Source organism: Apodemus sylvaticus, chromosome 7 (genome assembly GCF_947179515.1).
Source record: "Apodemus sylvaticus chromosome 7, mApoSyl1.1, whole genome shotgun sequence".
NCBI lineage: Eukaryota > Metazoa > Chordata > Mammalia > Rodentia > Muridae > Apodemus > Apodemus sylvaticus.
In genome coordinates, this window is record NC_067478.1 from 127,881,924 (window position 1) to 127,907,515 (window position 25,592).

The following is a 25,592-nucleotide window of genomic DNA, read 5'->3' on the forward strand; positions in this document are numbered from 1 at the left end:
CGTTTAGCTTCCAAATCCCGAGCACGCAGGCGCGAGCGTGGGCGCATGCGCAGGCGCGCGCGCGACTGCTCTGCAGTCCCGCCCCTTCTCCACGCGTTTCCAACTTTGCGACGCGCGCTTGCTGACGTCACCGCAACGTCCCGCTGGCCGCAGGGGCTTCTGGGAAGGCTGCGGGTCAACAGTCAGGCGGCTCAGCTCCCAGTGCGCCGGAGGCCTGGCTCGGCGGTGAGTGCGGCGCCCTGCCGCAGGGCGAGCGGGCGAGCGTGGCGCCCTGCTGCAGGGCGAGCGGGCGAGCGTGGCGCCCTTCGGCAGGGCGGGCGGGTGGGCGGACGGGCCTCCTCCCTCGGCCCCGAAGGCAATCCGACCGGCGTTGTGAAAATTCCCGTGTTCTCAGGGCCACCCGACTCCCGCTCCCTGCCCCATTTCTTGGGCTCGGTCTTGTATTACAGTTTTGCTTTCTTTGCCTTTCAGTTTATTTTTTTTTTGAGTCAGCACAAGCTAGTCTCGGTCTTGCGGTAATCCTCCTGCCTCAGCCTCCTAGGTGCTGGGATTACTGGTGTGCACTACCTCGGCTGTCTCTTCAGATTTTCTGCAGGGTTTTAGATTTTAAGCCCGCGGCATTTCTTTAATGCCTTCAAACCAAGACAAGTTGTGCGGCAGGGGGATGACGGTCATATCGGTTATTACTTGCGCCCAGAAGTCGTGTGAGACGTTTGGTTTAACTGGGAAAGGTCTTCTCTGTTTCTCGTCGTCCCCTGTAGTGGGCGCAGAGCAGTGTTGGGTGCTGGCTGGAGTTGTAACACCTTGTGCGGATAAGCCACATGGGTGGTGGTGTCCCTGTACAGGCCACTGATTTACCGGCAATTGTACTTTTTGTGGTTTTGAGATGCTACCTGTGGTGGTTGCTTTGGAATTGTTAGGGAATGGTTGCCCTTCACGGATTGCGTTTATGAGCTCTTCCCGATGCCTTTATCTTTGCCAATTTAACCCTGGCTAGTTTAACTGCACTGTCTGGCAGGAGCATCTCATTTTGCCTCGAACTTCCAAGTGTTGAGATTGAAATTGCAGGTATGCCTAGGGAATCCTCAGGAAATATTTATATTTTAATATAGTATAAAATATCTATTATGTATTATTTATTTTATGTTGTATTATATCTTTACATATATTTATGTGTAAAAATAAATATATTATATCATACTTTATGTATATTTGTATTATTTATTATATATTTTAATTTAATTTATAATAGAATATAAAAATATAATATAAAAAATATATAAATTTTTCTTGTAATTAAACCCTGGGTCCTTTCCCTGCAAGGCAAGTACTCTAACATGGAGCTGTGTCAGCAACCCTACAGACTGTCTTTCCACTATTCACGGTGCCTTTTGCCTCAAGTGAAGTGCCAGATCAAAATATCTTTAAATCAGAAAAGAAAAGGAGCCTGGTGGTAGTGGGTTCCTAGCACTTGGGAGGCTGAGGCAGGAGAATTCTAACAAATTTTAAAACCAGCTTGGGTTACATTGACTTTCTAGCTAGCCTAGGCTACAAAATAAGACCCTGTCCCTTTAAAAAAAAATAAGAAAGATGTTCATGAAGTATGGTACATTTTGTCTAGTAGTAAGTAAAAAGTATATAAAATAAAAAAAAAAACTTGAAATCTGGGACCAATTTTTGACAAATGGAAATGTTCATTCATTTTCAAAGTTTTAATTTTTAAACTATACAAAGCTGTGCGTTTTATAGACAAGCATAATTAGTACTTTGGGAATGCTTTTGCAGTTGTGTGTTTTGGTTTAGACCGTTTCTAAGTAGATTGGTTGGGTGAGGAACTGCTGTAGTCAAGATGTGTTATCTAGAGTGTGTCATTTTTAGACATTACTGAAGAAATTGAAAATGACAATTCTGTGCAATTAGTTTTCTAAAATATTCTTTTTCTTTCAGATTTGTAGCCCTCAAGAGTCTTCATGTTCTTCCATGTTTCTCCAGAAATAAGCCCATTCATGGAAATCTGAAAAATTTTGTAAGAAGATGCAGTTTGCTTTGGAGTGTGCTTTTGTGTATGAATAGTTATATAAAATACTGAGTTTTCAAAAAGAAGGCTAGTGCAACAGAAAAGCTGTGGGAAAACAGGTTCTTAGGTATTTGGAATAACAGAACAAAGCCATGTCTCAGATTGATTCATTCTTAATTATAACAGACTTATTTAAACACAGGTGGACTTTATACAATGCAGTCTAAGTTCATGTACAAGTTACTGTCTATTGACTGGATGTATTACAATGATAGAGAATTAAGGTGGTGTTCTATAAGATTTAACAATGAGAGAGTATCAAATTTAAGCTTTAAGCACAGTTCCTTTACCATGAAAACCAGTCTTACAGAGCTGTGTTGATTTCCCTGGAAGTTAACTGCAGTTGATGTAAGCCACTTTAGAGAAGACTGTGATGATGATGAGCTGTCCGACATTAGCTCTTAGGAAAACCAGATGCAGACTTCAGTTCCTGTCATTTGGTAGGAAAAGTAGTAGTTTGGAGGTCATATTTAAGTCCTTATAAGGGAAGAGAGCCTGAGTATGCACTAGTCTCCAGGCTTCATAACTAGGAATGAGAAGGACGTTACGGGTAAACAGCTCTCAGTTACTCAGAAGAGTTCCCGTGACCCCAGAAGAGTCCTGAATAGTGTCTTGGCATGTGAGACAGATTTGTCATGTGTGAGTGTCAATTCACCAGTCCAATCAGAAGACAGTGAATCAGACAGTTAGGTGTCTGCCATTTCATTCCTGTGTGTGGTAGAGAGCTAGTGTGAAGTAAGTGGTGAGAAACTTCATATGGAAGTTTACGCTGTCAGAAATACTATTACTATTCATGGACAAAACTGTCTTCTAGAGACTTCCCAAGGTTTCTTACACCAAAACTAAAGGTATAATGGAGAATAGCACAGTCTTGTCAAATTGGACAAAAGAGAGCAAAGAAAAAATGAAGTACGACTTTTCGTGTGAACTCTACAGAATGTCCACGTACTCAGCTTTTCCCAGGGGAGTTCCTGTCTCAGAAAGGAGTCTGGCTCGTGCTGGCTTTTACTACACTGGTGTCAATGACAAGGTCAAGTGCTTCTGCTGTGGCCTGATGTTGGACAACTGGAAACAAGGGGACAGTCCTGTTGAAAAGCACAGACAGTTCTATCCCAGCTGCAGCTTTGTACAGACTCTGCTTTCAGCCAGTCTGCAGTCTCCATCTAAGAACATGTCTCCTGTGAAAAGCAGATTTGCACATTTGTCACCTCTGGAACAAAGTGGCAGTCACCCCAACCTGTGCTCCAACCCTCTTAATTCTAGAGCAGTGGAAGACTGCTCATGGACGGTGAATCCCTGCAGCTCTGCCATGAGCACAGAGGAGGCCAGAGTTCTTACTTACACTATGTGGCCATTGTCTTTTCTGTCACCAGCAGAGCTGGCCAGAGCCGGCTTCTACTACGTAGGGCCTGGAGACAGGGTGGCCTGCTTTGCGTGTGGTGGGAAACTGAGCAACTGGGAACCAAAGGATGACGCCCTATCAGAGCATCGCAGACATTTTCCCCACTGTCCATTTCTGGAGAATACTTCAGAAACACAGAGGTTTACTATATCAAATCTAAGTATGCAGACGCACACCGCTCGAATGAGGACATTTCTATACTGGCCATCTAGTGCTCCTGTGCAGCCCGAGCAGCTTGCAAGTGCTGGATTCTATTATGTGGATCGCAATGATGATGTCAAATGCTTTTGTTGTGATGGTGGCTTAAGGTGTTGGGAACCCGGAGATGACCCCTGGAGAGAACATGCCAAATGGTTTCCAAGGTAATTGGTTTGTTTTCATGATTGGGTTTCTTGGTGTAGCCTTGTCTGTCTTGGAACTCACTCTGTAGACCAGTCTGGACTTGAACTCAGAGATCTACCTGCTTCTGCCTCCTGAATGCTAGGATTAAAGGTCTGTACCACCACTACCAGGCTTGCTAATTGGTTCTTAAAAATGTTTTAAACTGATTATTATTGTGGTATGGAAGATTGAACCCAGGGCCTCACATCTGGCCAACAAGTTCTCTTACCTACATCCCTAACCTTAATTTTTATTATTGCTTAGAATAAATTTAGGTACACAGTTGTTAGTGTAATAAAAGTAGAAATTTTTGTTTTTATTGTGTTAAAATACACAATAAATTTACTAATTTAGTATAAAGTACACATGTTCTGTTTTTAGTCATCTCCAGAGTCTTTTTATCCTCTCAGACTAAAACTGTTCCCCATACACTTGCAGGCACACCCCTGGCACCTATCCGTCTCCTTGCTGTATCTGAATCTTCCTACTTTAGGTACCACAACCACAACATATATAAGTGGAATTATACAGTAAAGAGATCTTAGACCTGTGCATGCCTTCCGTGGTAATGAGGAATCATTGGACTCATTGTATGATTTACATTCTACTGTTGTATGATTTACAGTCTACAGTAGTCCTAAGGTGATTATGTATTTTTCTTCACCTGTAAAATTTTGCTTTCTTTCCTCCCCTTCCCCCGAAGACAAGGTTTCTCTGTAGCCCCGTCTGTCCTGGAACTCAATCTGTAGACCAGGCTGGCCTCAGATTCAGAAATCCCCCAGCTTCTGCCTCCCAAGTGCTGGGATTAAAGGCGTGCGCCCGACAATTTTTTACTTTTTCATGCTCTTGAGAGTTGCTTATTGCATTCTTTCTTTCTAAGCTTGCATTATCTTTCTTGTTCTCTTGAAAATCATCAATCTCCCTGAGTATTAATTGCTTATCTGGCAGGATCTAAGTACCTTTCTCTTTCTTCTTTTGAGTTGGATCTTGGAAAACTGTTTTGTTCCTTTATTGTTTTGTTTTTTAAGTTCTTCTAACTGCTGAGCAGACCTCTAACTGGGTGGGTGTTGGGACATGGGCTTGGGCTTGTCAGGGGTGTGGCAGACTCTGACTCCTCAGGAAGTCCAGAGCTGCCTCAGTTCTAGCATCTGAAGTCCTTGTCAGTGAAGATTCTCAGGGTCCAGGGTGGCATCAAAGCTTTTGGTGGCAAGGCTGAAAGACTTAATCTTTTTCTGTTGTGGAAAACATCCCAGCCAGGGACCTACGTTGATTCCTGTTCTGGCTCATGAGTGTTCACATGATGGTGGGGGCGGTAGCACTGGTGTCTTGATGTTTTAGAACCTGAAGAGAAGCCACAGAGCCGTGTGTGTGTGTGTGTGTGTGTGTATGTGTGTGTGTGTGTGTGTGTGAGAGAGAGAGAGAGAGAGAGAGAGAGAGAGAGAGAGAGAGAGAGATCCCCACATTTTTGTCTTCATTTTATGTGAACTGGATTACTGAGTCCTCCCTGGGATGTTTGGGTGGGTTTGTTACAGAGATTAGAAGACTAGTACCTATCAGTTTGCCTATTGCTGATAGTTTCTTACAAACTCTGCTTTAATATGTGCTTTATATTTGTTAGTCCCAAAGCTTGTTAAGCAAGTTTTATTTTCTTAAGGTTATCTCCCTAAAGTGGGATTTGAGGAAGCTCTCTATAGGATTTGAAAAACTGTCATTGAACACAAGAGAAGGTAGGGTTTATATAGTCAAAAAACCAAAAACAACAGCAAAAAAACCCTGCACAACTAGGAGGGTTTCAAGAGTTGGGGAATTTCCAGAGGAATTTTGGTTACGTAGAAACTTGGCTAAACATTTTAAAATTATTTGGAAGAACATCTTAACAGCATATAGTCAATGTGTGACTCAAACTCCATAGCGTGGGGAACATGTTAAATTCCAGAAATAGGTTAAAGCAGGTCAATTTGAAATTTCAGCAAAAGGAAATGAACTTGTTCTGACCTTATAACAAAATGACTCCCGTTCTTAACATGGAGTCAGGCTAGTCCTCCAGTACTTTTTTTTCCCTCTAGTACTTTTACTTCTTTAGGTTTTTAATTTTCACTTATGTGTATGTGTCTGTCTGAATGTATTCCATGTGAGTGCAGGTACCAGAGGAGGGCATAAAAATGCCTGGAGCTGGGGTTATAAGCAGTTGAGAGACACTTTGCATAGGTGTTGGAAAACAACTCGGGTACTCTGGAAGAGCAGCGGTGCTCTTAACCACTAAGCTATCTCCATAGAGCATTTTTTCAGTTTTTTAACAGTCTTTTGAATAGCGGCTGTCTTAAATTTTGATGATGACATTTTGTCAGTTTTATCTTTTATGGATTATGATTTTGGTCCTTATAAAAATTCTGGTTTTGATTATTAAATCCTGTGCTTCAGAGTGCTAAGCAAAGGCTCTATATTTGAGCTCTACTACAAGGCTCCTCCTTTGCCTTGTTTTAGATTTGTTTTTTACCTTATTTAATTATGTATGTGTCTGAGTTAGGGTTAGTATTGTGATGAAACACATGGCTAAAGCAACTTAGGCCAAAGCAAACAAAAAAGGATTTATTTGACTTATGCTTCCACTTCACAGTTCATCATAGAAGTCAGGGCAAGAGCTCAGGCAGGCTGGGACCTGGAGGCAGGAGCTGCTGCAGAGGCCGTGAGGGCTGCTGCTTACTGGCTTGCTTTCATGGCTTGCTTAACCTGCTTTCTTATAGAATGTAGGACCACCAGCCCGGGGTGCGGCCTCCTACATCAGTCACTAATTATAAAAGGTTCTTTACAACTGGATCTTATGGAGGCCTTTTTTCAATTGCGATTCCCTCCTCTCAGATGATTTTAGCTTATGTTAAGTTGACAAAACTCCATCACAGTATGTGACTGCATGTGGGAATGTGCACGGGAGTGTAGGTCCCCGAGGAGGCCTGAAGCATTGAGTTTCCTGGAGCTAGATGGTCAGGAGGGTGTGAGCTTCTTGAGGTGGGGCCGGAGCTGATCTCTGGCTCTGTTCAGAGCAGCACTGCTCTGGGGCGCTGAGCTCTCCCCAGCCTCTTGTCTAGGTAGAACATTCTGACTGAAGGAAAGACAAAAGGACTTTTCTTGAATTTAAGGATATGGTTCATCCTTCATTTATTTTTTGTATGTAGCATAGGCCAAGGTATTGTGCTTTAAAAAGAATTTCCATGTGGAATGCTGTTGTTTATCCTTTTGTCAAAAGGGAGTAGAACGGAAGTAGATGTTATGTGAACTTCCTCTGAAAAGTCTTAGTAGGTTAAATATTTGAGAAACATTGCTGCAAAAGGTGGAGGGAGTGTGGTGTATTGTACTTCAAGATAGGAGAGTGAACTCTGGAGCAGGATTGCATAGTACTCTGTTATGAACAATGAAATGTTAATAGATAATGACTAATAGGTTTTGAAATCATGTTAAGCATGAAAAAACAATGTCTATAACACTGTGTTTCACATGCCAACTTTCGCCCCTTTTTAAGTGCAGACTTTTTCCCTTTTTGTTGTACAAGTGGAATGAGACAAAAAAAAATAATAGACTGCAGCAACACAATGAGACTGTGGTGTGTGACAGCATGATTTCTGTTGGAATGTCTACTGGCTTGTGATGTAAATGGGGTTTTTGTGGGGTATAGTGAAGACGATTTGAAAGTCACTCCTCTAGAAGAATCAGTTTATTTTTGATATGAAATACTTAAAAATAGTTTTTGTTTCACATTTTAGGTGTGAGTTCTTGATATGGATGAAGGGTCAGGAGTTTGTTGATGACATTCAAGCTAGATATCCTCATCTTCTTGAGCAGGTAAACCAATTTTAAAATTTACATGAGAGCTGGGGAGATGGCTCATTTGGTAAAGTTCTTACTATGCAGTATAATGCCCTGAACTCAGATCCCAGCACCACATACAAGCTGGTGTGGTAGCACGCATTGGTAGCCCCAGGGTGTTGGAAACAGGTGAATCCTTGGAGGTCACTGCCCAGATAACTCAGTGAGTTCCAGGTTGAATGAGGCAACCTGTGTCTACCTTTGTGCATGTGTACACACATAGATGCACAAACCCAGGTGACCAGGTTCATATACTCTACATATACAAACAAAAATACAGCATTGAACTGTACTATGAAATCATAATTTCAGGTATCTTAGAAGTGATATTTATTTTTATTTCATTTACATGAAATAAAATAATTTTAAGGCAAAATTGGTGTTTATTAGGTTTTTATAGCATTTTAAGTACTGTAGTTAGGAAAAAATGTACTTCAGAAGAAAGATACTCGTAGTTCAGATGTGTGCTCGGAAGAGCCGGAATCCGGGTTACATGGCCTGTAGCGCAGTAATGACATCCTTGAGAATTTTGTTGCTAGCTTGCTGTTCAGATTTCTTTATAAGTGGTTTTTTTACCTTTGCTTTTTTGAAAAATCTTATATACTGCCACCGTACAGAGATTTTTGTTTTGTTTTGTTTTTAAATGGGCTTAAAGAGGTATCATCAATGTCTCTTTAGTCTCTTCTAGAAAAAAATCAAAAATCAAAAACTCATTAAGAGTTAAGACCTTTGAAAAGAGTTACTCAAATGAAATATAACTGTCCAAATGGAATAAGGTGGCGCTATTGTATCTTCCTAGTCTCTAAAATAGAAGCTTCACTGGAGTTTTAACTTGGATGTAGATAAAAGTGTAAGCTTAACTATGATAATTATGATGAAACAAAACAAAGTAAAGTATGTGTGTGTTTATTTTAGAGTTTTAGGACAGGGTTCCTGTCTCTGAGGCTTGCCTTGAACTCCTGATCGTCTTGCCTCAGACTCCTCCTCAGTGTTGAAATCACAGGAGTGTGCTAGCATACCTGGAGTTTCCAAAAGGATGCGTACGTTTACTTCAGTGTCTGTTTGCTTGGCTGTGGTGGCTCACTCCAGGAACCCTGGTACTTAGAAAGCTGAGGCAGGAGGATTTCCATGACTACTAGGTCAGCCTCGGCAACAGAGTGAGCTTCTATCTTATAAGAAGGCAAATCCCTGACTGTGCTGTTTAGACTGTTTGAGATTTCTGACTTAGCTGTCAAGTATTCTCTTATTTCATAGCTGTTGTCCACTTCAGACACCCCAGGAGAAGAAAGTACTGATCCTCCAGGTAAGTAGGAAATAGTTCAAATGCAACTAGGAAGTTTTGTAAGAATGTTAAGAGTGAAAGTGTAGTAGAGAATTGGGTGGTAGTGCTTTTGAAATCATAGGGGAAACTTTGGGAGCTGACATATGATCATATAAAGTGACGAGACACAACCAGAAAACAAAAGCTTGAAGTGCACCAAATGAAAGCTGTACCTCCAGAGAGGAGAAGGTCACTGTGCCTAGAATGTGTTAGAAGAGGTCAGTCTGCAGGTGACTGATGGTAGAGCTGGAGATAAAATAGTGATTCAGTGCAGGGGGCTCTGCACAAGAGCTGAATTTAACCGGATCTCAGTAGTTACAAGTATGCGATCTACATGTATTGTGGTTAAATAACTGTCACTCTATGTGCTGATTATATCAGACGGGGAGTGCTGGTTCTAGTTCACCATTTGAAGAGAGGCATTGGCAGCTTTGCAGCTGGTACAGAGAAAGATGGGCAAGATATATAAAAGTCATAGACACCTTGGCTGCAGAGTGTTTAGCGGCTTGGTCGTGGAAACTGTGCTCCAGGGGTAAGACACTGGGTCATATGTGAGAGGAAGGAGTATCCGAAGCTGCCTGTGTAGGGGCTGGACAGGGTGAAGAAGGGGAAGACAGTTTATGTAGGCTCGAACCCAGAGCCTGCGCACGCTAGGCACGTTGCCACCATGCTATACATCTTGCTTTTGTTTTCCTTATAAAATCACTTTACCCATCTTCAGAATGATTGTTGTACATTTTCGTTAGAGATTGCTGCTTTTAATTTATTAAATTATTTTTAAAAGAATGTATTAGAGATTGTATACATGCATGTATGGTGTATATGTAGACATGTGCCACAGTACACATGTAGAGATCAGAAGGCAAGTTCAGAAATCAATTTTCTCTTCTTTTTATGTGGGTTCTGAGGATCAAATTCTGTCATGTCTGGGAAGTAAGTGCCGTCCTGTCAGAGCCATCCGGATGGCATCAGAATCGCCTCTTCACACAGCTTTCCCCAGTATCAGCAGACAGCACGGAGAGAGTAGGAGAGGGAAGAGAACTTCTTTCTCTTAGAACCACTTGACTCTGTCCCTCTTTCTTCCCTTCTTAGTTTCCCCCTCCTTTCTTTTCTTCATTTGTTTTTGGTACAGGGTCTCATAATATGCCCCTTGCAGGCTTTGAACTTGGACTCCTCTGGCCTAAGCTCTGTGTGCTTTATTACAGGTCTGTGCCCCTCACCTGGCTTAGTACTGGATTATGTCTCCTCCTGCTAATCTGTAAATCTGGAAACTGCTGGAGGAACTCTTTCTTACCTGGTAGCTGGCATTTGACAGGCACAGTTGAATGTACTTTTGGCACATCCTTAGCTGGCCCTGAGCTTGGGTTGTTGCTCCACTGCCGCAGGCGGGCGGGCGGGCGGGCAGGCAGGGATGGTAAGCACACTGCCCCACACCTAGCTTTTGTCCTCAGCACACCGGCTTTGGGTGGCTTCCCTTACACCACTCTTTCAGGTTTTTCTCCTGTTTGTTAGGATGATTTTGAACAGTTTCCTCTGCTAGTTCTTTTTTCATATTTCTAAGTGATAGACTACTAAATGTACTTAGTTTCTTAAGTGTAATGAAGTGTACTTTATGCTCAGGTTAGATGCAGTCCAGGCTGGAATGTTTAATTTCCTGCATAAATCTTAGAGGTGCTTCCATTTCTGGCTACAATAGCTATCTTAGTAAATATGTCAAAGCACTAGGTTTCCTCTGATTCATTCTTGAGATATTCCTCTCTGACCTTCACCATCTCAGTTCATAACACCCAGCTACAGAACCAACTGGGTTGTTTCCTGAGACGTCTGTTCTACCTTCACAGCATGCCCTGATACTTACTGTCTCTTAGTCCATGCTACCTGGGTCTATCCTGTAGTTCTTCCTGGTCCCAGTTTCCTGATCCCGAATCCATCTCTGCAGCATTACCAGTCACCGTTGGAATAGCCCTCTGCTCAAGGTCCTCCTATAGTATTCTGGCAAACTTAGAGTGATATAGATACTCCTTACAAAGCTGTGTATGGCCACTGTCCCTGTTGTCTGCCACCATCTTTATTTCTTGACTGTGTCAAGCTTTGGTGCTAGTTAGGCTAGTCTTGCTGTTCTCTTTCAGATGTTCTCGTTGCTGACTTGGTCATTTCAGTTTTAGGGTTTTATTTATTTTTAAATGTTACTTTGTGGGTGAGGTGTTGAGGATCAAGGCTGTCAGTATTTTTTCAGACACAGTTGCTCTCTACACTGTTGTGTGTTTATTGTATCAGTTTCCAGTAGATGGCAGTAAAGTGCAGCTGTAATGTCACAGAAGCACAGTATGAGCTTGCACTGACCCTGTTAACAGAAAATGCTTCCCTGTGAGGCCCTACTGCCTCCCGTTTCCTGGATTTGTCACCTCATATCTTCATCTTTGTAACCTCCATTCAGAAGTAACAGTACTTTTGCTTATTGTGTTTTTATTCCATCTTCATGCTGCCCACCCTTGTTCTCTGCCTCATTTATAAACCTACTACCACACCCCATTTTCTCAATTCAGTGTATTCTACGTATTCCACCATAGAGCTGTACCCCCATCTTAACCTCATTTCCTACCGTTTGTTTGTTTGTTTTTGGGGTGGTAGCTTGTTTAAACCTTGCTTAGGAGTGTCAGGAAAGGACCTAGGGCTTTGTGCTGTTACATGTCCAGTTCCTACTGAACTTTACATTTGTCCTGCTTTCCTGCTTGAAGGTAATTTCTCATATCAATGTTTTTGTGGTACATTGGTTTTAAAGAATGAATGTATATTAGACTCTTTTGGGGAGATATTTTTAAAAAAATTATATTTGTATGTGTATGTATGTGACAGACACAAAGAGACAGAGACATGGAAACACAATTATTTTAGGAGTCAGTCCTTACCTGTGGGTTTCAGGAATTAAACTTGAGTAGACTTGTGCAGCAAACACTTAGCCATGAGCCTCTTACCTACCTGATTTTTGAGGGAAAAACTGTAGTGTATGTGTGGATGGAGGTTAAGAGTGCACTTTGGGCACTGGAGATGCTCGGCAGTTGTGAGCACTGGGTGCTCTTCCAGAGCTCCTAGATTCAGTGCCCAGCACCTGCATGGCGGCTCACAACTGTCCGGCTCCAGCTCCAGGGGAGCCGAGCCCTGCACACAGACACACATGCAGCCAGAGCACCAGTGCCAGAAAAGCAAATCAACTGTTTTCTTTAAAAAAAGAGATCAGCTTTGGGAATTCGTTCTCTTCTCCCTCCTTATGGATCCTGTGATTTGAACTTAGGCTGTTAGGCTTGTCAGCAAGTGTCGTTACCACCGAGCCATCCCAACAGACACCGCTGGAATGTCTTCTAACAATCACACCCCTAAGCAAATTGCCAAGAGAGGTTTTTTTTTTTTTTTATAACTAGGATGTATGTACTGTAGGTAGTAATTTTTTAGATGCATAATACACTAATTATTCAAAGTTCAAATTGTATTGAAGTTAATTGATGCATATGATATGTCCCCCTTTTCAGGATATGAAAAATAAAGGTGCCACAGGCATTATTTTCCATAGTTTTAAATTTGTGGAGTTTAATATTAGCAAATTTGTTTACAAACAGTCGTGCATTTCGGCGCTGGAGAAGGTTCAGAGGACGCGGTGATGATGAGCACGCCTGTGGTTAAAGCAGCCTTGGAAATGGGCTTCAGTAGGAGTCTGGTGAGACAGACTGTGCAGCGTCAGATCCTGGCCACTGGTGAGAACTACAGGACGGTCAGTGACATTGTCTCAGCACTTCTGAATGCTGAAGATGAGAGAAGAGAAGAGGAGAAGGAAAGTCAGACAGAAGAGACGGCATCAGGTATTGTCGTTGGTGGCCACAGATTTTCAGATCTGTGTTACCTGCAGCATCCTCACACCTGTAAATGGCTGCTGACACCCCCCACCCCTGGGCATTTCTAAAGTCTTTTTTTGCCAAGTTCAGGCTGGCTTCAAATTCAGTCTGTAGCTAGTGCTGTCCTTGAACTCCCCTGAGGTTCTGGCCCCACCTCCAGAGCTGGGGTTACACATGTATGCCACCATACATAGATTTACAATAAACTATTTTTGAGCTATATTGCATTTCTTTATTTATAGCTACAACTGAAAAAAGCATGACTTAAGGGACTTGAGGTCAGCTCAGAGGTTAAGAGCTTTACCTGCTCCTGGAAAGGAACAGTGTTTGGTTCTTATTGCCTAAGTAGAGCCCAGGGCCTCACAACCACCTATAACTCTAGTTCCTGGGGATCCGACCCCCTCTTACGATCTTTGCATGTACCTGGTGCACATACATACACTCAGGCACATGCACATACAATTGTTTTCTAAAGTAAGAATTAAAAACCGATTCAGAGATGATTAAATGGAACATGCCTAATTCCCACAATCCTGGCATTCAAGAGAGTAAGATGGTAGACTGAGTTCAGGGTCAGCCTAGGCTCCAAAGCAAGAATCTACTTTTTAAATAAAGTTCCTTCAAATCTGGTTTTCTTCTTCTTTTCCTCCTCCTCCTCCTTTTTTTTTTTAAAGATGTATGTTTTATATGGGTGTAAGCTGTCTTCAAACACCAGAAGAGGGCACCAAATCCCATTACAGATGGTTGTGAGCCACCATGTGGTTGCTAGGAATTGAACTTAGGACCTTTGGAAGAGTAGTCGGTGCTCTTAACTGCTGAGCCATCTCTCCAGCCACCTCAAATCTGGTTTCTAGTATGACATTTACCTAATAATCCTTGGTAGATGATCTTTATACCAAAAATTTGACTTCAGATGATATCCTAGACTGTGGTCCTTTGCCCAACCCAAGGACAGTAGACAGATGACTTGGATGTTTGTGTAGGTTTTATTACATCTTAGTCTCCTGGAATAAGTCTTCTTGGTAATTAGATCTTCAATAAATATACATACATTTAAATATGTAAACAGCAGAAGTAAATAATGTGGAAGTATTGACTATTCTCAAGGAGCATGTGACCAGCCGGGAATACTAGTTGCAAAAGACAGGATCAGAGAGCTAGCGGGCCTCCAAGATGGCGTAACAGGGAAAGGTACTTGCTGTCCACACTGACAACCTCAATTCAATACTTGAGACTAAGGTAGGAGGAGACAACCACCTCCGACAAGTTTTACCCTGACTGCCATATACATGCCATGGCATTTGTGTGTGTGTACATGCATGCGTGCGCGCGCGCGCACACACACACACACACACACACACACACACACTCCTACAAATTATGTGCTGTGGCAGCACCCCCTACCCCACCAAGGAAAAAAATGTTAAAAAAAAAAAAGAGACAGGACTAGTTTATTTTAATAAGATATATATAATAAGGACTAGCCTTATCACAAAACATTTAAAATTCTAACTTCAGGATTGAAACAGACTTGTTTCAATTTTGGCCCTTTGGTTAGTAGGTAGGTAGCTCATTCAACTAAATTGAAGGTTTCTCACCTCTGAAGTGAGGTACTCTTATGAATAAGCTGGATTCATTTTTAAAAACTACTATAAATTTAGATTTATAAATGATAAAGCTGGCTATGCCCTATGTGCGAGGTATTGTGCAACGTGGTTTATGTGCATTTTGTTTAACTCTCGGAGGAAGATGCTCTTCCTCGTATTTCAGATTGGGAAGCGGAGGTGTGTGTCGCAGGGGACACAGTGTCTAGACTTGCCTGGGAGCCAAGCAGAGTCTGTTGTGACGAGGAGCTTAAGCTGAGTGCTGTAGTTCTATAGGAGGCATGGACTCTGAGAAGGAACCCCGCTCTAGGCTGAAGATGGAGCTTGTTTGATGGGTCCTTGCTTGGTGTTCACAAACCCTGAGTCCCATCAGCTCTGTGTAAAGCAGGCATAGAGATTCATGTCTGTAATCCCAGCACTTGGAATGGAGGTAGAGCCAGGATCAGGGCTATCCCTGTGGACACATGAGGTCCTATCTCAATAAGTAACAAACCAAAAAAACTCAGCTAGTTTAGGATTCTGGAGAAAGAGAAAAAGAGGACCCATGTTTTACTACTCTCTAAAGTTTTCTGCTTGTTCTCAACAATTTGAAGGCAAGGGTCTGAGTCTATTATTGTGTAGACTTGAGAACATTTGTACACACTGTGTGATAATGAGTTTAATCTGGAAGATTAACATGGCAACATTGATGTGCACTCAAGTCATTTCAAAGTCCTTCAAGCTCAGCTTAGTGCCTAATTTATGTGTAGGGTTGGTTGGTTGGGGATATTTGAAATTTAATGGAATTTTTTTCTTGCTTGTTTTTAAATGAAGGTGACTTGTCACTGATTCGGAAGAATAGAATGGCCCTCTTTCAACAGTTGACACGTGTCCTTCCTATCCTGGATAATCTTCTTGAGGCCAGTGTAATTACAAAACAAGAACATGATATTATCAGACAGAAAACACAGATACCCTTACAAGCAAGAGAGCTTATTGACACCATTTTAGTCAAGGGAAATGCTGCAGCTAACATCTTCAAAAACTCTCTGAAGGAAATTGACTCTACATTATATGAAAACTTATTTGGTGAGTTTGTTGAGAAAATTATTTAGATACCTATAGGGTTTTAGTTATCTGTTGAGCAAGCAGAATAAATCTGGTTTAAAAAATTGTAATCTTTACATTTTACCTGTTTCAAAAAAAATGATGTATTTTATTGTCTAGATAGTATTCTTTGTAATATATAGCAAAAAAAAATCTATCTAAAAATAGTAGGGTAAAAAAGTTTTGTATTTATAGAGTGATTCTTTTTGTATGCTTTCTTTCTTCAGTGGAAAAGAATATGAAGTATATTCCAACAGAAGATGTTTCAGGTAAAATAGGGTTAGTACTTCAGCATTATTTCTGTTACTTTTTAGGAGCTGAATTTCACTAATGTTCTTTTGTTCTCAGGCTTACCATTGGAAGAACAGTTGCGGAGATTACAAGAAGAACGAACTTGCAAAGTGTGTATGGACAGAGAGGTTTCTATCGTGTTCATTCCTTGTGGTCATTTGGTAGTCTGCCAGGGATGTGCCCCTTCCCTAAGAAAGTGCCCCATTTGCAGGGGGACAATCAAGGGGACTGTGCGAACATTTCTCTCCTGAGTAAAGAATGGTCTGAAAGGATTGTTGGACATCAGAAGCTGTCTGAACAAAGAATGATGCTTGTGTGCGTCCCTTCAGGACTTCCTGGATTTGGAATTTGGGAAAGCTTTGGATTCAGGTGACGTGGAGCTTAGAAGCCTGAAACCAGTGGCCGTGGCCCTCAGCAGTTAGGGTGCCCTGTGCTTCTGGGATTTTTCTGTTACTGGTAAGTATTTTCTGTTTGTGAGAAACATACTAAAGTGTTTTTTAAAGGCTTGCATCATCATAGTGTGTGCAGTGATGTATGCAGGCAGAACACTGTGTATAATAAATCTTTTAAAATGTTGTTTCTGATGAGATTCCTTTGGATAACAAGCTGTGTATGCTTTGTAAATAAAGTATTGAGTGAAGACTTCAGTTTCAAAAAATTGAGATAAATCTACATGAGAATTTACAATCAATAGTTTACTTGCCTGGTGTGTAGGTGTTTGTTAGGATTGGAGGTTAGGAACCAGACAGTGATGAGTACCTTCTTTGTGGACCAAACCATGTATGACCTGTCCCAGATGTAGGTCTGGTAGGCTTGTGAAGATCTGAAGTGTATTTAAAGAAAAAAGAGGCAGGCACACTTTTATTCTCAGCAGAGACAGGTGGATCTCTTGTCTCTGACAAGACAACGCAGATTTAAACATGTCTTGGAAGAGGGAATCTTGAGAAAGTATATAAGATGGCTTGTAAGCGTGTCTAGGAACATTTTCATTAATGATGGATGTGGGAGAGAGGGCCTAGCCGGTCATACCTGGTGCTACCCCTGGGCAGGTGGTCCTAGATGGTACAAGAAAGCAGGCCAGGTAAGCCATGGGAACAAGTCAATAAACACACCTTCATGGTCTCTGCTTCAGCTCTTGCCCACAGGTTCCTAGACTGACTTCCTTCGGTGATGGAGTATGATCTAAGAGTTGTAAGCTGAAACTAACCCTTCCCTCCCTATGTTGCATTCGGTTATGGTGTTTTATCATAGCAATAGCAACCAAGACAGTAAAGATGGCCTATTCTGCATGTTGAGTTCAGAGCAGCCAGGGCTAGATAATGAGACTAAGAAAATAAATAAAGCCAACCCTTTGTATTAATGTTCTCTAGAGTAATGAACTTACAGAATGAGACTCTGTGTCTAGAAAAGGGATTTATTAGAATGTCTTACAGGCTGTGGTCCAACTAATCCAACAATGGTTGGCTATGAATGGAATTCCAAGAATCTAGTAGGCACTCAGTTCACAAGGCTGGATGTCTCAGCTGGTCTTCAGTAGATGTGTGAATCCCAAAGAAGTAGGCTCTAAAGCCAGGGAAGGAATGGACTTGCTAGCTAGGGGAGAGCAAGCAGGCAAGAGCAAGAGCTTCCTCCTTTCATGTCCTTATATAGGCTTCTAGCAGAAGGTGCACCCCACATTAGAGATGGGTTTTCCCAGCTCAGAGAATCTGGATTAAAGGTGTGCCTTCCTTTCTGAAAGATGGGAGATTAGAAATAGATCTTCCCAGTTCAAACTCAGCAGAAATCCTTCACACATGTGTCCTCTGATGTGGGGTTTTACTTAATTCTAGACGTAGTCAAGTTGACACAAGGTTGAGATTTTTTTTTAAATATTTTTCTAATTTATGTGTTTCTGACTATATACATAAAGGCAATTGTCCAGAGAGTGTTGTAACCCTTGGCTCTGGCATGATGAACTCTGGTCTTCTTTAAGTACAGCAAACTCATTTATTTATTTGTTTATTTAATTATTTACTTATTTATTTTATTTCATGTCTGTGAGTACACTGTCACTGTCTTCAGATATAACAGAAAGGACATCAGATGGTTGTGAGCTACCATGTGGTTGCTGGGAATTGAACTCAGGACCTTTGGAAGAGCAGACAGCAAACTCTTAATCCCTGAGCTGTCTCTCCATCTCTATGACCAGTCTGTTGGAGACCTGCTGTGCCTGTTGATGTGCTTCAGAGCACGTTAGTTGTAGTCACTCAGCAACTGCACAGTAAGAACTGGTCATGGTGTTAGAGCATGACCTGGTTAAAAAAAGCAGGATCTTCAGAACAAAGAACTTTGGTGTGTGTTTGTGTGTGTGTGCGTTAGCATTAGCATGCTTGTGAAGGTCAGAAGACAGCTTTGTAGAGTCAGTTCTCTTACCTTTACACACAATGCTTTTTAAGAATATGAGAAAATTTAAGAGAGTGGTACTTTATATTTTAGCAAAGCTTTATGTCTTGCTTAAAAGATAGCTGTAGTCTTACCTGCTTGTACAAAATTGCTTGTGATATGTTTAGTGGCACATATTTGGAAAAAGGAAAACCATTATGTAATTAGTGGAATTCTTTTATGTTCTGACAAGTGGCAGGGTTTTTGTTTTGATTTGGTTTTGGGTTTGTTTGGTTTGGTTTGGTTTGGTTTTTTAAACAGGGTCTCTGTGTGATAAGCCCTGTTTGTCCTCTGTAGGTGAGGCTGGCTTTACAAGATTAACCTGCCTCTGCCTCCCAAGTGTTGGGATTAAAGGCATGTACAGCCATGCCATTGTGCCTGACCAAGTGGCAGTTTCTTAAGAGTAGTTGTGTGTGTGTGTGTGTAGGGGGAGTGGACATCTGACTTCCCAGGGACGGGAAAATATAATAGACATTGGGGATGAAGGAGGCGGGCATAGGGGACAGGAACAGGAGGGATCATGTGTCAGGAGGATGGAGAGAGCAGTGGGAGAGACAACTGAAATTGGGGGGCATCTTAGGAACGAGATAGAAACCTAGTGCAATGAGAATTCAGGAGTCGCTGGGGGTGACACTAGTTAAGACTCCTAGTAATGGGGGATATGGAGTCAGAACTGACCATCTCCTTGTAACCAAGCAATACATCCAGTGGAAAGATTGGGGTAATGACTCAGTCATAAAACCTTTGACCTACAATTTGTCCAGCCTACAAGATGAGCAGGGGTAAAGATGGAGTAGAGATTGTGGGAGTGGCCAACCAGTGACTGGTCCAACCTGAAACCCATGCCACGAGAAGGAATCAACCTTTGACACTACCTGGAGGGCAGAACCCAGAGGCTGGTAGCCCAGAGATCTAGGGTAGAACCAAACATAACTGTCCTCCCCAAAGTCAATGAAATGATACGTAATGATATTCTTGTATACTCATAGATTGATACCTAACCAAGCCATCAGTTTGCCCAGCAATTGGTGGAGACAGATGTAGATACACCTAAACATTAGAGCTCAGGGAATCCTGCAGAAAGGGGAAAAAGATGTAGGAACCAGAGAGGATAAGGACACCATGAGACTAAAACCAACAGGCAGGGAGCCCCCACCCCCTGGGCGGATTAAGCTCCCCCTTCGTGCTGTCTGTGCTATGGTTACAGCTGGGTCTTCCTGTGACTCCTAAAGTGGGAGTAGGGCCCACCCCTGCCTCTAAGGCCTCCTTTTGGGACTCTTCCTCCTACAGGGTTGTCTCATCCAGTCTTAATATGAGGGGAGGTACCTTGTCTTACTGCTGTTTGATAGGCCATATTTGGTTGATGTCCATGGGAGGCCCGCCTTTTTTGAATAGAAACAGGTTCAGGTTGAAAAACAGGTTGAGTGGATGGGGGAGGGCCAGAGGGGAAGTAGGAGGGGAAACTGGTCAGAATATAAAAAGTCATAAAAGTAATAAAATGTGTTATTTGTAATATGTGCTTTGGTGCATGAGTAGAGGTCAGAAGACACTGCAGTTGGTCTCTCCTCCCACTGTCACTGTTTGCAGGGATCAAACTCAAATCAGGCTGTGTGGCGAGTGCTTTTGCCTCATGAACCATCTCCATGGCCCCTCAACTGACCCCGGACTGGCTGTGTCAGGGTTCTGGACTGGCTCCCGAGGGGAGGATGAAAATAAAGAGATTGAAAAGGAAGAGACAAGGTGTGGCTGGGAGCGCTACCTGGGTTGGTGACAGCCCTCAAACGGGGAAGCAGAAGACAGAACCACAGGGAGCTCAGAATATCTCGTTTCTTCCCTCAAGGTGCATTCTGGGATGGCAGTCAAAGCATTTTATATCTCAGTGTCTGGGACATTTAACCACATACATGTGGGAGCAATGTAAAGTGCCTCCCAGAGGTCCTGGTGCCAGTCCACACCGGCCTTCCCTGGCCAGTGAAGGGTAAAATGTCATACCTCGTCATAGCTGCAGGCAATCTCCACTCTGCTCTGACTGTCTAAACTGGATTTTCTTTGTCTGTTTGTGCCTTATGTGTAAATAGGTATCTGCAGAGGTGCTTAGAGAGGCCAGAGGCATTGGATCTCCTGGAGCTGGGTTACAGGGAGTTGTGATCCCACTATGGTGGCTGAGAACTCAACTCGTTCTTAACCACTGATCAATCAATCTCTCCAGTGCCCCTCGACCCTTTTAAAGAGATACAATAACTCTTACAGAGCTGTGATAGCTAATCTTGGTTGTCCACTTGACAAGCAAACACACACCACTGGACAGTAGTGTGCATTCTTTAAAATGCTTGTTCCAGGTATTTTGCACATTTTTACAATTTTTTTATTGTTGAGTTCCTTATACATTTGAATATTAACTTATCACATAGATGACTTGCACACCTTTTTTTTCTTATTTTGTTATTTTAGATCTTTATTTATAAATGTGTATCTGTATATTTATGTAACTATATATTCTATTCTTATAAACGTGTGTGTGTGTGTGTGTGTGTGTGTGTGTGTGCTGTCTTAGGACACACGTGTTCTGGGAAGAGACATCATGACCATGGCAACTCTTATAAAGGCAGACATTTAATTAGGGCTGGGTTATAGTTTCAGAGGTTTAGTTCATCATCACTGTGACAGGAAGCATGGCAGCAAGCAGGCAGACATGGCGCTGGAGAAGGGCTGAGCGCATCTGGATGGGCAGGCAGCATCTGCTCAGTAAACTGCCTTGAGCTTCTAAGACCTCAGAGCCCACCCGTAGTCATGCATCTTCTCCAACAAAGCCACACCTACTCCAAGACCTCAGCTAATAATGACCTGCCCTATGGACCTATGGGGCCATTTTTATTCAAACCTCCACAGACACCACTAAAGACTTAGGACTGCCTTCTTACTGTAAGTAGGCCTTTTGGCCTACTATGTGCTAGGTTTCAAATATGGGACAAATGGTTAAGGTACTTATTTAACATATCAGAATGGACACTGGCCCCTGGGTTCTTCCAGCATCCCTCAGTCTACCTGTTATAGGATAGGCTGGAATACCCCACCCCCTACCCTGAACTTTCCAACATAGGGAACTGGACTGTTCTTTCCTATATAATTAGCTATTTTGTTTACCTGCTTCCTTTGTACATTTTGACCTCCTGGCTGCTGTACCTGGTCCTCCCCTCCCCTCCCCTTTCCTCCCCTCCCCTTTCCTCCCCCCTCCTCTCCCCTACCCTCCCCTCCCCTTTCCTCCCCTCCCCTCTCCTTTCTCTTTTTTCTCTTTTCTCTTCTTCCCCCCAACCCTTACATGATACAGCTTACTGGTCATGAGACCACCCTGGACTCTCCCAGGTATCCCTGCCCTGGCTATGTTGTCCCACATATCTACAACAAACCTACTCCTCCACCACACCTAGGACAACATTCCAGCTTTTTTGAGTCCTCAACAATTCCCGATGGCAGCAGGAACTAGTCACTGACAATTATGTTCCCTTATTCATTCATTATCAATAGAAAATCTGGGGTGTTAGGTTTCAAACCCAGGACAAATAGGCGAGGTGCCTATTTAACATATCAAAGCAGACCCTGGTCTCTAGGTTCTCGCACAGTTCCTTAGCTTCCTATCTGTTAGTGGTTCTGACCGGCAGTCTCCATCCTCTACTCTGAAACTCTCTGGCCCAGGACTAGGCTGCTCTTTGCCCAGAGGCTCTGCTCTGTACAATCCAGACATTTTGGGTACCCACTTCCTTTGTGCCTTTAGCCTCCTGGCTGCTACACCAGGTTCCCCTCTCTCCTTTGTCCTCCCTGTCTCCCCTCATGGTCCAGTTCAGTCCAGTCATGTCTTCTCTGGACTCTCCCAGATGCCCCTGCCCTGGCTATGCTCTCCCACATGCCTACAACAAGCCTCCTCCTCCACCGTACCAGGAACAGTCGTGTCCTTTCCTTTTTATTTCTTTTTTCATTGACTATGTAGTCCCTGCTGACTTTCTGATGCTTGTTGCTGACAGTACTGAGGAGCTCCACCATTATGAGTGTACAGCTGACCTGCTGTCATATACGGACCTTGTTTCTCATGTTTTTAACTTAGTATGATTCATCTAAATGTAGCCATTATATATATATATATATATATATATGAATTTTTATTGTGATGATTTATAGGTTGCAGTTCAGTTAAAATCCAGCAATTGCTAGCTGTGACCGGAAAGTCCAAGAATCTAGAAGTTGTTCTTTCTCACAAGGGTGGGTCTTTTGAACATGCTGGAATCCTGAAGATGTAGGTAGGCTTCAGTGCCGTGAAGAAATGGACTTGGCAAAGAGCAAGAGCTTCCTTCACCCTCGTCCTAACACAAGCTTCTAGCAGAACGGTGGGACCTAGTTTAAAGCAGTGTCTTTCCACCTCAAGATCCAGATAAAAGGTGTGTATCTCCTGCCTCAAAATCTGCACTAAAGGCACGTCTTCCCTCCTCAAGATCTGGATCACAGATGTGTCTTCCTACCTCCAAGGTCCAGACTAGAAGTGGATTCACCCTCTTCAAAGCAAGCAGAAAGCTTCTCACAGATGAGCTTTTCGATTGTAGTTCATTCCAAACACAGACAAGCTGATAACCAAGCATCGCCATCCAAACGATTGTCTTTAAAACCAAAGTGAGGTTTTTATAGGTAGCATGAAATTGAGTCTTTTTTAAATCCAATGTTGTGTTAGTGTGTGACCATGTGTGAGGTCAGAAGTTGACTTTGTTGTACCATCCTTAACTACTGTCTTTTTCTATCTGTCTGTCCATCTATCATAATGTCTGTCTATCATCTATGTATTTGAGACAGGATCGCTCACTGAACCTAAAGTTTACTTTTTTGGGTAGATTGGCCCACAAGCCTCAAGGTTCTGTATCTGTCTGTCTCTGCTCCCCAGTACTTGGAGTTATGGTCTGCACTGCCACCTCTAGCTCTTGTGTGGAGGCTGAGAATTCAAACTCAGTTCCTCGTGCTTACACAGTGATCACTGGGTTCACGGAGCATCTCTTCAGCCCAGTCAATGATTTTTTATTTTTTTATTTTTATTAGATATTTGCCTTATTGGCATTTCAAATGTTATCCCCTTTCCTTGTTACCCCTCTGACAACCCCCATCCCATCTCCCCTCCCTCTGTTTATCACCCCCCCCCTTCTGAATCTAAAGACAAATGACTCTCAAGATTACTCTGAAAAGCTCTGTCCTTGACAGCCACCGGCCATACTTCTGTCTTGGTGAGTCTATCAGTATCTGAAGGACAGCTTTTAGTCGTGGCTTTATTTTTACCTCAGAACCTCAGTTACATCATAGCACCGACTCTTCTGGCGTGTCCGCTTCCACTGAACTGGTGATGGTGCGTGGTGCTTCCGTGTGAATTTCACATCTTTTTCTTGTGTTTGTACCCTGTCAGTGTCCGGCAATGTGACTGTAATGTCATGCTGTCATTCAGTTCGGATCAAGAGTGATTGTAACTTTGGATCTTTCTGTACCTGGGTTCTTAAAATTAACTTTTCCAGAGTTGGGCTGTTTCTAGCTGTTAATTTTCCTTCCTTCAACTGTCAGTACTTTCACTGTGACGCTGGCTCATAAATCGCAGAGGATTTCATTTAACATCTTTTATCTCTGATGACTGCAGTTTGTTGTCTGGTTTGCACTCTGCTAGGTATTTTAAGTAGTCTGTCATGATCTTATGTGGATTTGGGTATCTCGGGGAATCCTGGATTCAGTGCCCTGCAGGTACCACAGAAACAATGTCCTCTGTTGTACATAACCATGATCTACCCTGCCATAGGCCCCAAAGCAGGCAAGGAGCCAACCACTCATGGATAGAGCCTCCCACCCCTGCCCCCGCGCAGTTTAGGCAAGAGCAGTCCTTTTTTGACTCTGAAGTCGTTGTACCAGTCATGAGAACACAGCACTTCATTATATTGCAGTTGGCATCTCGCCACTTACTTACTTTTGTTGAGCTGCTTATTATCTTCTAACACTGGATCGTCCTTAAAATGATTATCCTTACTATATTGTTCTTTTGTATATTAATAGTTTGGAGCTCTCCACCTAGTGGGAAGTGGTTGTTGTTTGGTACCAATGTCTCCTTGGTTCACATTTTTAGCTGAACTGTGTATTTAGTGGCGCTTTATAGGATGGCTTTGGGGCAGTGCACTCACACTTGGAAGATAAGCAGGCGTGGGGGACCTGGTCTGGTGCTGTGGAGCATAAGCAGCTGGCAGCTTGGCGTAGTTTGGCCCGCGCCCTCAGAGCTCTGTACTGTGAGCAGGGCTTTGTGGGTCTTCACTTGTGATGTCTGTTTTGCTCACAGAGGTCATAGCTAAGGCTTTTCAAGGCACGGGGTCCAGCTTGTAGGCCCATTGTCACATCACCTGCAAGGTGGTGCCTGTGGAGTGGCTACGGATCCAGAGCTTATAGCAACAGTTCTTGGGATCTGTGGATCTGCTGATGAGCTGACAAGTATTTAGGTGCCAGCCCTTGTGAAGCAGCCAGGAACTGGGAACAAGGGCATGTTAGCATGCCGTGGCTGCAGTAGCTACAGAGTGAAGGTGAGCTCTAAGGTCTCTTGTGAGGAATGAGCTACCATTACTAGCATAGGCACATTAACAGTGGCCCCAGTGTCCCCGGCATGAGATCTTTTTAAAGCTACTACATTGATGAGTATCTAGGCCTTGAAGCTAGGTGTGAAGCAAGATCTTAGTCTCACTGAATGCTGAGCTGGTACTTTATATGTACACGCAGCTCGAGGTCTGTGTACACCAGTTTTCTGTGGGAAGTCTCCCATGTCTGAAGCACAGGTTAATAGAATGTGGGCATGTAGGTAGAGGCCATAGCTTTGAGTTTACACAGGGCTAGGAGAGACAGCATCTCTGGTTCCTGGCATGAAATAAGTGGCTATTGTGTGGTGTGTAGTGTGTTTGTGGGGGTTGTGGCCTCAGGTATAAATGATGGCTTCTCATCTGTTGCAAAAGAGACTGAAGAATATTGAAGAAACGAGAGAACACAATGGCAAACTTCGGAAGCCTGTGCCAAGGAATGGATGATGTTGAAATGGAACCATCCAAAGTCTGGCTCACTGTGAAAGCAGTTAGTCACCAGGAATTCAACAGGGTTATATGCTGTCAACAGGGTTATATGCTGTCAACAGGGTTATATGCTGTCAACAGGACTATATACTGGATAAATAAAAGAGGCATATTCTGGGCATATTCAGCAAAACACTAAATGC

The 25,592-nt window shown here is 42.9% G+C and overlaps 1 protein-coding gene across 1 annotated transcript; it reads left to right on the forward strand.

Moving 5' to 3' along the window:
- The first annotated feature begins 154 nt into the window (after positions 1 to 154).
- On the forward strand, positions 155 to 16,486 carry LOC127689446 (baculoviral IAP repeat-containing protein 2). The gene is made up of 9 exons (XM_052189154.1): positions 155 to 225; positions 1,948 to 2,026; positions 2,892 to 3,841; positions 7,619 to 7,697; positions 8,976 to 9,024; positions 12,657 to 12,896; positions 15,347 to 15,601; positions 15,847 to 15,888; positions 15,968 to 16,486. The coding sequence occupies exons 3-9, from the start codon at positions 2,931 to 2,933 to the stop codon at positions 16,159 to 16,161; spliced, it is 1,770 nt and encodes a 589-aa protein (XP_052045114.1). The 5' UTR covers positions 155 to 225; positions 1,948 to 2,026; positions 2,892 to 2,930; the 3' UTR covers positions 16,162 to 16,486.
- The last annotated feature ends 9,106 nt before the right edge of the window (positions 16,487 to 25,592 follow it).

Bases quoted from the DNA above. Each gene is read 5' to 3' on its own strand.
- LOC127689446 (XM_052189154.1), top strand. From the start codon at position 2,931: ATGGAGAATAGCACAGTCTTGTCAAATTGGACAAAAGAGAGCAAAGAA. The intron at 12,897-15,346 runs GTATTGTCGTTG...TTTTAAATGAAG, and splicing joins GACAGAAGAGACGGCATCAG to GTGACTTGTCACTGATTCGG. The intron at 15,602-15,846 runs GTGAGTTTGTTG...TTCTTTCTTCAG, and splicing joins ATTATATGAAAACTTATTTG to TGGAAAAGAATATGAAGTAT.